The sequence below is a fragment of the Notolabrus celidotus genome, chromosome 11 (assembly GCF_009762535.1).
Source record: "Notolabrus celidotus isolate fNotCel1 chromosome 11, fNotCel1.pri, whole genome shotgun sequence".
In the NCBI taxonomy this organism is placed as follows: Eukaryota; Metazoa; Chordata; class Actinopteri; order Labriformes; family Labridae; genus Notolabrus; species Notolabrus celidotus.
The window spans coordinates 28,196,277-28,209,759 of record NC_048282.1 but is presented as its reverse complement, the minus strand read 5'-3'; the positions used below and the strand labels follow the sequence as shown (position 1 = coordinate 28,209,759).

Genomic DNA, 13,483 nt, shown 5'->3' with positions numbered 1-13,483 from the left:
CTTGAAAATTAATCACAAGAAGTAAGTCGTGAGTGCTGGAGATATTTTAGGAACACACGCACAAATCTGAGGATGTGCGCTGTCATCGTTGACATAAACCCCACTGGGATGTAAAAAGATTTTGCCTTATTTCCCAGTTTCATCTTGAAATGTAAGTTCTTGTTGGAAATTTGAATTAAAAATCTCTCAGTGGTTTTATTTGGTCATAAAGCTGGCAGTGCATACTGTTACAGAGAATGTACAACCGTGACAGTAAAATATACAAAATGCAGCACACTTAAAATATTTAAATCTCAATATTTTTGTGGAAGTTAACACAGAAGAGAGTGTGAGGATGGTAATAATATGGAAGTCACACATCAACCTGTACAGCTCATTTCCCTGCACATTTATCTTTTTTTTTTGCAGCCTCTGCAGAGTCAAGAAGAAAAAGTGTCATGAGTTCCTGATCTTCCCCAAAGTTTCTTATTCAGGTCTACTCAGATTTCGAGGAACAATCGGGGAGTCTTCACCTTCATCGGCAGAAAATGTCTGTATCAGTGAGCCAAAAAGGTGTTGGAATTCTTGGAGAGGCCGAAGTAGCTTTGGAGCTTTCACTGTAGCAATCTGTCGAATCCTTTTCCCAGTTAAAGTTAAAGCTCCTCTGAGGAACTTTTGGATTGTTTTGGTTTTGGCGCCCTCTGTGGACAAAGTGAGACAATTCCCCTCCTTGCTGATCATACATGTGTGAGTAGTGTTTTCTGAAACATAAAAAAAAACAAGATGCTATCTATCATTCCAACACCACACCATGCTCTGAAGATGGACACATCTAAAAACCCAGACTGGCTTTTAATGTTTTTTGCAGGACAGTGAATTTCTTAAGGAATTAAAGCTCAAACATACCATGCATTGCACAAGGTTACTTTTGATCAGTTACTTAAAAGCATTTTTTTTCTCAGTATCTCAACTCATTTTGAACAAAAAGGTAAAAAAAAAAATCTCAAATATTTGGTTTATTCCAAGAGAAACATTTCTTAAATTGTCAAACAATGAATAATCTATGACTAAAATCAACTTTAATTAACAGTGTGGTTTACCGCTTTTCAGACGGTGAGGAAATTTCACACTTTCCTGAAGCTTATGAGTGGTGTCTTCAAATTGATGTTCCTAAAAAGATACTGAGTCATAAGTAACAGAAAAGTTGCAAATTCTACCTGAGGTGCTGAGCCACAGGATGTAAAATGTTGAAACACTCATAAATGAGTAACATCTTTTGAAATAATACTGAATAATGCTGGTTTAAGCACAGATAGTACAGTACATTCAAGATATTTTTTGAACAACTAAAATGTTTGCGGTGTCAGATCATGTTTTCAAATACTGCTTTAAGCTTCATCAAAGGCATCCAGTTTATATAAGTTGCATCATGATACGTGAGGGAGATGCTGCTTTGTACAGAGAATAATAATTCATTGTGTGATAATAATACAGTGATTCTAGAAAGGACATTGTAAATCCCTGAATCCTCCAGAATTAGATAACAACATTTTTGCACGGGAGTGTGTCTTTCTTCTAATATTGCATTCGTTTTCATTAGAATTGTTATTATTATAAGAATCCTGAAATAACACCATTTTACCATTTTGAAGACATTCAAGGCACTGTCAACATTAAATTATAATAAGAACTTGAATGTTTGCAAAGCCATACATGAACTGCCTTGGACCACATGACAGCTCAGAGAAGATTCTTGTCAGTATCCCCCCCCCCCACACACACACAAAAAAAAAGAAGCTTAATGCATAATTGCATTAAGTTAACATTGAGCGCACTGCTCAGAATTCAGCTGCTTTCAACCAGCACAGCATGTGGTATTCATACCAGCCTGATGGGATGATTCTTAGCTGCTGTATTCGTGTTATTCTAAAACGTCTCTTTCACTGGAAAGGTAAAATGCAAAGACTGAACTCAGGAGATAAAAGAGAGTGAATCGGGAGGGGTCCACCAGGAATATTATTCATATAAAGAGGACAAAACTGATGAAGTGGTAATGACAGTAAACATTGTGTTCTGTTAGTGGTTACCATTTGCTTACGATGAGCGGAGTTCCCTCCACAGGAGCACTCAGTTTAGAGAGACAAACAAAAGCATGATGTAAATACTCTCCACAGTGAAGGAGCGCCTCTTCTCTTCTCTCTCCCCTTTCTCCCCATGATTAGCATTTCAAACAGTCCTTGTTTTGCATCAGAGCTTCATGCTTGTGTGCGTGCCATTGCAGCCTTGCAGGTTGTGGCCTGTCCAACCGAAAAGCAGCCTGTGTGTGTGTTGTGGTGTAGGCTTGTTTGGCTGAGTGCCTCTTCGGCGTAAGGAGGAGTCCATAGGGATGTGACCTCTTTACAAAGCTCACAGTAAGTCTAGGGGACAGCATTGTCGACAAATGCTACATAATCATAAATTTCTCAGTATTTGTGGCTTGCTGCTTTGATCGGCACTGAGAGTCACAAGCCACTGACTGGATTCACATTCTGCCTCCTGAAAATCCACAAAATCTCTTTTTAAGTGTCTGCCAGTAGGCCCATCCAAACTTTGATTGAGTGCATCACAATGTGCCCAGCATATCAAGCACTGAGAAAATGATACACACTTGCAGTAGCTGCCTGTTTGAATTGGGAGAACAGAGCTGCCTCATTTTATCTTAAGTCAATTGCTAATAGATTGTCCACTCCATGGGATTAACCCCAACAAAATTGTGTTGCAGCCAAAAGAAATTAAAATAATGAGTTCCTGGAGTTTCTGGAGATATCTAATTAAATCTATATTGTTCTTTGCTCTATCAGATGGAGCGTTCGCTGTCCTCAGAGTCCAGTGTTAGTTGAGGTGACTGCCGCAGGCTGGGATGAGTTGGTGCTTATTAGATGGAGGTTCTTTCTTGCTACCGTGCCACCTAAAAACAAGAACATAAAAGTTACAATGTTTAACAATTCTACTTTCTTTTATTTTCAACACAACTAGTGAAGAAGAAGGAAGAAACAAAATGTATTAATTCCCATGGGGGAAATTCAAATTTTCACTTGTGTAATTTTTTTTGTGGTCATGTTACACACACAGTTTTGTATATACATACAATTTAATGCACACACATGCAGTGGACATGTACTTAGGGAGAGATGTCAGAGTGAGGATGCTGCCATCAGCCAGCGCACCCCTGAGCAGCTGGGGGTCCGGTGCCTTGCTCAAGGGAACCTCTGCAGTGCACAGGCAAGTGAACCAGCACCTCTCCAGCCACCAGTCCACTTGCTGAACATCATCCATACTGGGACTCGAACCAGCGACCCTCTGGTTCCCAAGCCAAGGCCACATGGACTGAGCTACTGCAGTGAGTATGACCTAATTTATTTCTTCACAAAGCTTGTTTTTCTATAATGTGTATTCCAACCATCAAACGTTATCTCACAGCCACTGCATGTACTCGACAATCTCAATGCTTGACCAAATTATGTTTCCTATTTAGTTTTGTCTTAAAGTTTAAAGCTAGGGTTGGTAGTCACGGAAAACTAGCATGAATTTGAGTGTAGCATTTTCCTCAGGAATCCGTCTAACCTAGGAACGGCAGGACGGGATTTGATTGGTTTCATAAATTGGCTCCTGATGGCAGGGATTGGTTGGTATTTTCCCAGGTTTACTCCGGCTGTAGATAAAGGCTTTTTTCGCTCTTTTTTAAGAACACATTATGTATTGATTGCCATCGGGACATAAAGATCATTGTAACCAGTATAACAAAAAGTGCATCTAAATCTGACCACCAACCCCCACTTTAACAAAGGAAGTTTCATAACTGCAGAGTCATGGTTCACTTTTTTTTTCAGTGTAAGATGTCAAACTGTTTTATGGACATGGCTATTATATTAACTGATAAAAGAAGAACATTTTTCTCTGCGTTTGGTGGATTTTTCTCTTTTGCTGTAATACCATGATTGGCCACTGGGCAAAATTTGGCGCTAGCTTCAGCAGCGACACCATATCTAAATCATAATAGAAATTCAATATCTACATGAATCGTTCTGAAAATATATTTATTCTTCTAATCATATTTTTGAAGGTATATTTTGCAGAAGTAATTTTCACCTTACGCAAGATACAGAATGTTGCTCCTTTGGCTACATGTGGTACATGGTATCTTAATAATAAAATAAAAATATAAAAAGCATCTGTTGACATTTCAGTTGACTAAATTCACTGGTGAAGGCTTGTAATGAGAGGCCTGATGCCATTACTTCTGTGTCAAAACCTAGTATAGCCTTAGTAATATTAGAGTGAAATACCTAATCCAACCTTGTTTTATTGTACCCATACATGCTGACCACAAATATACATTTTTCTGTTTAAAATGTTCAAAAAGACGTCCATGATGTTGAAAAGTGGTTCAAACTTGAAAGTTTATTTTATGGATATTGATTCAATATCTATGTTTGTTTTTTATAAAGTTATATTTTTGGGCATTTTCGCCTTTAATGGACAGGACAGTTGAAGAGAGAAAGGAAATGTGGGGAGTAGAGAGTGGGGGAGGACATGCAGTAAATGGTTGAGGCTGGAATCGAATCTGCGACCTCTGCGGTGAGGGCTATAGCCTCTGTATGTGGGGCGCACGCGTCCTATCTCATTTATTTTGTGGCTAAAACAAATATATTGTTGCATTCCTTGCTAGTGAAGCTATGAGACTTAACCGTCGCTGAAATGGCTTTATTGTCTGAGCTCAACACAGGCTATTGTGGGCCATAGTTGACACCCAAACAACAAACCTACAGTAATCTCACTCAGTCCTCCCTCTAACTAGCCTCACTGTTTAGGCCACACGCACAAACATCCACCCGCCTTCCCACCCACTCACCCAATTACAGGCGAGCTACTGTATCTTATACAGATCACTGACATACTGTAGGTATCAGGGATGACTGACAGCCTCACAGCCTCACATAACACTGCTGTCAATCTAACACATTCACTGACATTAAGGAAAAGTCAGTTACTGCCTTTACAGTAATTTTCTTTCTTTAACTTGAACTTTCTCTAAAGGTAACAAACACCATGTAACCCTAATCTGTTACAATACAGTGCATCATACACATCACCAAAACAATATACCGTAGGAGGGGCTTTCCTGAAACCCTCCATTGTCAGCTGTTAAGGTCTTATTTCCAGAGATATAACCAACAGGTATCAATCAACAACGTCAGCATCCATGAGTCTCTCTACCTTTGTAATCAGAGCCACAAGGCCAGAGTACCAGCACATACTCAGTTTTATTTTCTCTTCTTATGTGTTGAAATATTGAAAGCTGCTTTCTTAGTTATGTCTTTGAGCCTTATTGTAAACCTAACACAGCCCATAATGTGTTGTGGTTTGGATTTTGTATGAAATATAAATGCCTAGAAATTGCTTCTTTGCATATCAAGCAAGAACAGAAGGCTGGAAAAGAATTAAGCTAAACTTAACTCTCTTCTAACTTGATTTACTCTCCAGCTGTTGGCTACTTAAAGCTGCTGTTGGTAGTCACGGAGTAAACATCTGTACATAGAGAGGGACTTTGAATGTCAACACTATCCCTCAAACTAGATTTCCTCTTAGCCCCACCAACACAGATCGGTGTGTGCAATCATGATAGTGTCGGACTCATAACGAATCGGAGGATGTAGTAGGGGCCGCCCTTAACCAATCAGGACAGAGGATTGAAGATTAGCTCTGATTGGTCCGTCATAAGGAGAACGAGGGGAATAATAACATTGCTTAATAGAAAGCATTGAAAAACGCAGAGATTTTGCAATAGCCTCAAATGACTTCACTTACCGGTGAGTACCGATAAGTATTATGACCTTTTCTCAAAACCCAGCAGAAAAAAAGTCACGTTTTTACACCATTCCTACCAACAGCAGCTTTAAGTAGTTTTTAAGAAGTTAAACTTTGTATTTTCAGTTTCTGTTGCTGTAGGAGCCATAATGTGTGTTTTTCTTGTGTTGATCATTTATCATGATCCTTTCCTTTTATGGTTATGACTTAATTTCCAGTAATGGGCTCATGGGTGTGGTTTACCTTTTATTTACCTGTTCCTGGAGGCAGACAAAGAGGGTGATTGGGTTTAAAAAAAAATTTGCTGACCGTCTGAATCTTTTAGTATTCAATTACTTTGAGTCTTATGTTAATAAACAGAGAAACTTTAACAGACTTTGATAATGATTTATTTGTACGGCGCATCACAGACTCATTAGACTTCTACTCTTCTATGAATATTTAAGTCCATTACATGCATTTAATACCAGTTGCAACCAGTTACTGTGTAGGTTCTGAATGCTAACAAATAATAAAATCAAGCAAATAATTATGGAGCCTTTAATACAAGTCAAAATATGAGTAGATATATCTGAACCTGTGTAATTAAAGAGATTTGATTCAATAATTATAACACAGTAAAGTTAGATTTAACTGATGTTGCCTGCATTGTGAGTATTTTTCTTTCACTCTTGGTGCTAAGTATATTCTAATGCTCTTTGTAATTATTCAAGTATCATTTTAAAAGTATGACCTTTCCTTTTAACAGAGTATTCACACCCTGTGGTTTTACTTCTTTTACTACTCATTAAAAGATCTGACTATTTCTCCACAGCTGTTCTCTCTTGCTAATTCTGTTGTTTGATGGTATAATCTGATGGACCACATGACTGCTGGGTACGTTTTGATCACTAGCTGCATGCGTGCCCCTTTTAAACTATTAGATTTTTCCCTTGGGAACTGTACATATAAAACAGCTCAACAAAACACTTTCTTATGAGAAAGTGCATTTCTTGATGCAGTAGGGTTTCTTTTGCCCGTCAGATTTAATTACATGGGTTTTAGTGTTCCATATTAGTTTACAGCTTATTTCATGTTTGTCCTCTTGGCCCCATCATTCAACAGCTTATAGAATTAGGTTTTCTGAGCCCACTGTGCCTAGTGGAGAGCAAGAGGGTTGATATGGCCAATGGGAGCAGTGATTATACTTGATTGTGAAATCCTTCAGCATCAAAGGAGGGCTTACTAAAAGAAAGCTTTATGATGAGCATTCACAAGTCTGTCGGCCCCTGTTTGCATAAGAGAAACGCAATAAAAAGGAGGAGATTTACTGTACGACTGCACATAAGGGCTCTATAAATACCATGTCTTGAATTAAATCCATTTTGTGTCCTTTGTACAGCCCAGGTGTCGCAGTGACTCAGACTAATGCAGGCCCCCTCCTCACCTTTGTGGTCTTCACTTTGTTCCCGGAGATGCATGACCAGCCGGTGAGGTCAGGGAGAACTCGGCACTCCTCCCCCTCAAGACATGGCTCCATTTTACACCACCACTTCTGGCGCACAATGGAGGCTAGAGAAAAATACACCACAGCAGAAGGTCACTTTTTAGACGGAAGGACTTACAAAAGGACTTCTTTGAGGAGGTAAAAAGGCTCATTCAAGATGCCACACACTCTGGTCCTTGAAAGCCTCAGCATTAGCAGATTGTGGGTAGTGGACTCAGGTAAAAACTTACTCACTAGACTCTCCTTTGACTTTTAGTATTCATATCACAACAGAACATGGCCAATTTAAGAGAGGGAGAAGAGGGTCCAAGCAATATTACCCTCAACACAAGAGGGCAGAGCCCTTGTTGTCCCCGCCACCTGTCCTGGAAAGCAGGAGCACTTCACAGTTTGAGAGCGTTCTTCAATCTTGTTCTTATTGCAGCAACGATGAGCCGCAACCACTTCACAAGTCCCTGTCCTCTTCTGTGATGACCCTGTGGAAGAGAATTTAAAGGAAAAAGAACATATTTTGCGGTCTGTTATGCATGTGAGTGGAGGCAGCGAGCCACTACTGAGAGTAGTGAACTTGAAAGTAACATTTTTTGATTGAATTAAATGTAAAAATTCAAACATACACAAGGTGAATCTGTCTAATTAATACATTCTGGTGACAAATTATGCAGAGCAATGACTTCTGCCCTGATTTAGCTGTTTATAAAGCTACAGCACCACCAAGTGGTTGAAAAGCAACATGAGCAGAACTGTGCACCCCACATCTGCTTCTGCCATTGCACACAGATAGCAGAAGAAAAAAACAACCTGCATGCATATCAGTGGAGAGGAACTTATGTGTCTGCACAAACCTACAGTACTAAAAGGTGTATTTGTCATTATAGTGTAAATGCAATCAAAGCAGAGCTCAAAACGCATGTACAATTCAGGTGTACCTTCATGCTACTTGTGTTTTCTTTTCATAAAGCATGACACTTTTGTTATACTTCATATTATTCAGAATATTAAAAAACATCCATTAGATTGTTTTTGCAGATTAAGATATTAAATTGAAAACATAATAGAAATAAAAATATTAATGCTAATAATTAAATTAGTGTTTCTCAACCTTTAGATGTGATCAATACGTCCAAAAAAGCAACTTAATAAAGTTTGGCAGCAGAATTTAAAACATTTTAAAATCACTCATTAGACTCGGACTGATTCTACATTGATTGAGGAGCGCTGTTTCAACAGTCTGAAGCTACCAAATGAGCTCAATTAGCTGCTTGTGCATTGATTCATCAGATTTGAGTCTATTTTTGTTTCTGCTTGGTACCAGCAGCTTGTTATTTAAGCTACACCACAGACATAGAGAACAGGGTAAATAAGAGAGATGGTTTACACCTTGCAAGAATTTCATTTATGTTAAACCCCATTTATTTCTTGACTATATTTATTTCTCACCTTTATCCCTGGGGCAATGTCACACACTGCTGAGTATATTTTAGGATGGTTATTTAAACTTAGTAATAGAGCACTGTTATGTTGTTCTGTTGTTTCTTTTATTTGAGCTAAGTGTCTTGATACTTTTTCCTCCACTGCTGTAATAAAACAATTTCCCCTGCTCATTCTTTCATGTGCCATTGCAGAGGTTAATGTTAAGTTTGTCACATCCCCTCGCAAGAAGCCAACCATAATTAGGTTCAGCTAATCGAGCGGAAAATGTGCAAATGTGTTTCCAAATCCATTTAGCTGAATCTAAATGTATGTGTCTGTGAATTATCTCTTACTGCTACATTTCGAAGAAGAAATTCAGCTTTTCTTTATACACTTTTCTATATCCAGGGAGAAATACTCTGATTAACATGTTCTTGGTGCTTTAAATGTTTCTCCACTGGGCGGATGACCAGGAGCTGTAATGAGTCCCTGAGGGGGTGAGTTTGGCCTAGTTGGGTCTGACACTTACCTGTCTGTCCTCGGGAGCTTTGGTTGCCAGTAGACGCTATCTGGCTGCAGACACCTGCTACACAAAGAAGCAGGAGGCCCCAGAGTAATGGTCGAGCCAATGTGACCGGCCTCATGATACCTGCAGGGACATAAAGGTTTATGTCAACTTAAACAGAATTCATTATCAGCATAGTGTAGGAACACACATATATTAAATATATATATATATATATATATATATATATATGGCTGATAAGTTGTTTTTAACACCATTGCATCAATTTGCTCAATTCATGTCATATCGCTAAGCTAAACCAAGCCAGGGCAAATTTAAAGAAATTAAAATAAAAGCCAAATAAAGACAACTTTTGTGGCAAATGACTGTGGGTCCTTGCTTTGATTCCTGGCCCCTTTGGCTGTAAACAGCTCTGCATTATCAAAACAAACTAATCCTCCTCTTCCTTTAAAGAAAAAGGTACAGAAAAACTGGGTTTGGAACTTATATAAATCAAACTACAAAGCTAACGAGTACAACACAAAGATCATACCTGCATCACTCACTGTTTCACTATTCCTCATGATGTTTTTGTCTGCTTCACTTCCTTAAGTTTAATTCTTATTATTTGTTGCAGTATAAATACATTTGCATATTTGTTTTCCGGATTGATTCACATTCTTTATTATAGTGAACTGATATACTTTCCCCTTAAACAATATTTTGATTACTATCATGTAAAATGACCAAAAAAAAACAGCAAATCCCAGAGCTGACAAACTGGAAGCATCACAAAAATATTTAGAGAAAATGACAACACATACATTAGATGTGAGATGCCTCTTTTTCTTAAGGAGGCTTAGATCCATCTGCAGAAAGATGCTGCAGATGTTTTATCAGTCTGTGGTGGCAAATGTGTTGTTCTATGCTGCAGTCCGCTGGGGAAGCAGTATAAACACAAGGATGTGAGGTGACTGGGCAAACTAGTGAAAAGAGTTGACACTGTGATTGGAACCAGGTTGGACTCACTGGGGGCTGTGGTGGAGAGATGCACACAGATGAAGCTAGAGGTCATTCTAAATTAAACAGATCATCCACTTCACAACTTCTTTGTGGACCAGAGAAACAACAGCAGTGGATGGCTCATCTTTCTGAGCTGCAGGACTGAGAGATACAGAAAATCATACATTTTTTGAGTGTCTGTACTTTAATTGAGTATTATTTTTTAGGGATACTTATTACTTTTACTCCACTACATTCAGATGAAAATGATTGTACTTTTTACTCCACTACATTTCTATCAGTGCTCTAGTTACTCACTACTTTAGCTTTGAAGTCAGCTCATGAATTTCCTTCTCTTTTCTGAAATCTGATCCCTAAGACAGTAAAATGTGTTTGTGTAGTTCTGTTTGTCTCAGTGGTTTAGTCATACCTGTATATCGTGCGTCTCCACTCCACAGTTGAAATTGGAGCAAACACAGAGCCAATTTCACTCAGATCAGGCAGTTCATTTAGAGGTGGTAATGATGGCTATAATCCTCCACCTGAGCATCCATGGCCATATCTTCAGCCCGTGTTAAAGGTTTTTGAAATGAAGAATGATACGTATCGTTTGAAATGTTCCCACTCTGCCTAAACATACAAAAATTCACTGACCAACCTGAGAAAGCATGTTGGGCTACGTAACATTTGTTTCATTCCAGATGAACATTTCAAACTAAGTTGTCTGTTCTTGGAGTAACTTAGTGTGTGTTTTAATTCCATGGTATAGTTTTTTAGAGATTTCAAGTAATGTTTTCTAAATAAACATGATGTAACAGAATGTACTCCTATGTATTCTTGACTGCACTTATGTATTTTGAAAATACAACAAGCAGGTACTTTCAGTACTTTAACCATAGACTGTATAAAATAACTCAAGTAATAATCTGACAGAGCAACTTTCACTTTTATTGGAGTAATATTTGCCATGGAGTATCTATACTTTGACTTAAGTAGTGAAGCTGTGTACTTTGTCCACCACTGATCCTTGCAGAACTCTCTAACCAATGGGAGATGAGCTGACAGACACTTGAATTACCTGTTTTATGTGATTTTTCTAATTGTATCTGCCATAAACCTGAATTCCCCCTCAGGGATTAATAAAGTACATTCTATTTTATTCTATTATATTCTATTAAATTCTATATTCTAATTAAATGTAAAAAAAAAAAAACTAAAATATTATAATTTTCTGTCTACTACATTAAAAAAAATAACGTAGTTTACACATTTCTACATTTCTCTTCAGAGATAGACTCATCATTCACATATAATTTATGGCCAATCACTCGTGAACTTAACTTTTTTCATATCTGTGCCAACAAATCATGGTAGCTGAATGCTGTCCCACAAAAACTTACTAATTATTGCCATCAATAAGCCAATCTAAAGGAAGTCTACTGAATACTTTTTAACATTAACTAAAACACCTTCTTACAGAAAATGGAAATTGAAAGCATGACGTTTTATCAGTAGTGCAATACTCTTAACAGAGTTGACAGATTAGAGTTCATATTTGAAGTATTCAACCACTTACCTTTGCTCAGTATTGATTTACATGATAACCGCTGTAGAAGCATCAGCCTGCAGTGTTTGGGTTAACATCAGGGAGACCACAGAGCCTGGACGCTGAAGTTTGCAGCAGATCAGATCCACCAGTTTTTCAAGTTTTCTGCTTCAGTTTGAGCGAGAGAAAAAAAAATCCCAAGACCACCCGCGTGCTGCAAAATAACAAACACAGCAGACAGACACGACAGCCAACCCGTCAGCTCAAAGAAAAGCTGCAGTTTCACACATCAGCTCCTCTCCCTGGAGCTGTACTGTACCTTTCATATAGAGAGAGAGTAGAGATGTGTTGGTCTGTGAACACAGTGGGAGCAAAGCCTGTCAGCTTTCCCCGTCAGGAAAATTAAAACTTAATCAAGACAGAAACCATCTGTCTCCCGGACAATATGCGGCCACTTTCATTAGCGCTCTAAGAAGCTTAAAGTGGGTATTGACATCCCGTCGCACGGAGGATAAACCGCCTTTAAAGGCCAACAACTGCGGTTTGTTCTGTTCTCACCAGATATTTTATTCAAGGGGTTTCTTTAAAGAATAATGTGGAAACAGCCACTTTATTTGTGCTGTCACTCTGCCAAACAGAGAAGGTGAGCTTTCACACCTGTTATTTTACTTCAAAGATGATGCCAAATGAAAATTACTATTTGTCATCCAGTAAACACAGAGCCGGCCCTAACAGACTTGGTGCCCTATAGGCAAGATTTTAACTGGTGCCCCTTGTACTATAACCAACTACAACAATCACATCACTTATGCAATGAAAGACAACTCACATCCAGCCTAATGTTTTACTGGTTTCCTTTGTTTTAAAATAAAAATGACATCTAAAGAACAGCAATAATGTTCCTGGGTCAATTTGACCCGGGGCATATTCAACTATCCGAAAGTGCCAGAACCCCAAAAAATCCCAATACACATTTTTTTAATCTAAATTTTAACTCCATTAATAAGCATTTAAATCAAGATTTGGTCCATTGGTGTTCTTTAATTCTCAGATCATGGTTCAATGAGGATAACTCTCGTTTTAAAAACTTTTTTTAATGTACATTGAAAAGCCCTAAATATGAATACAGTAGTTTTACATGACATAGATGTTTTTGTTTATTTTATTTCACATTTTCATTTTATTTTTTTTGTTTTTTTTATGAAGTGATGTGGATTAATTAACACGACACCTCTTCTGTCACATGTTTCCCAGATTTTTATGCTGCATTTAGGTGGTTTGGAAGGCATATATGGCCTAAAATAGAAAATGGGTCAGTTTGACCCGCAACACAACAGGAGGGTTAATAAAATGGTAATAACACTGATATTTAGCAGGAAAATAATAATACAATTTCAAAATGCATAATGTAATAGTAGTAGAATTTATTCAGTCATTATATAACACAATAATAATATAATGTTCACAGTGCAGACACTTTAAACAAAGCAACAGTAATGTATTAAGTGAAGTGATGACTGAAAAGGCAGAAGCAAAATGCTTATTTAAGCCTAGCCTACATTTTATATCTAATTAAGCTAACAGCTTACAAAGTGTAAAGAAAACAACAAAAACAAACAAAACGGGTAAATCATGAACACTTAAAGACTTATTTGCATACCATTATTTTTAAAACCAAAAGTGAATCACAAGCTTGTAAATGTTT

At 37.9% G+C, this 13,483-nt stretch overlaps 1 protein-coding gene across 1 annotated transcript; it reads right to left on the bottom strand.

The window, feature by feature from the left end:
- Nucleotides 1-2,079: 2,079 nt before the first annotated feature.
- LOC117821790 (chemokine-like protein TAFA-4) lies at nt 2,080-9,876 on the bottom strand. Its single transcript, XM_034696295.1, has 5 exons — nt 9,784-9,876; nt 9,255-9,374; nt 7,633-7,788; nt 7,253-7,377; nt 2,080-2,926 (listed from the first exon to the last, which is right to left on the bottom strand). The coding sequence occupies exons 1-5, from the start codon at nt 9,812-9,814 to the stop codon at nt 2,915-2,917; spliced, it is 444 nt and encodes a 147-aa protein (XP_034552186.1). The 5' UTR covers nt 9,815-9,876; the 3' UTR covers nt 2,080-2,914.
- Between the last annotated feature and the right edge of the window lie 3,607 nt (nt 9,877-13,483).

Excerpts from the sequence above, each read along its gene's own strand:
- LOC117821790 (XM_034696295.1), bottom strand. The coding sequence starts at position 9,814 with ATGAGGAATAGTGAAACAGTGAGTGATGCAG. Across the intron at positions 9,375-9,783 it reads TGAAACAGTGAGTGATGCAG|GTATCATGAGGCCGGTCACA; the intron begins GTATGATCTTTG and ends ATGTCCCTGCAG. Across the intron at positions 7,378-7,632 it reads TCTGCCCTCTTGTGTTGAGG|CCTCCATTGTGCGCCAGAAG; the intron begins GTAATATTGCTT and ends ATTTTTCTCTAG.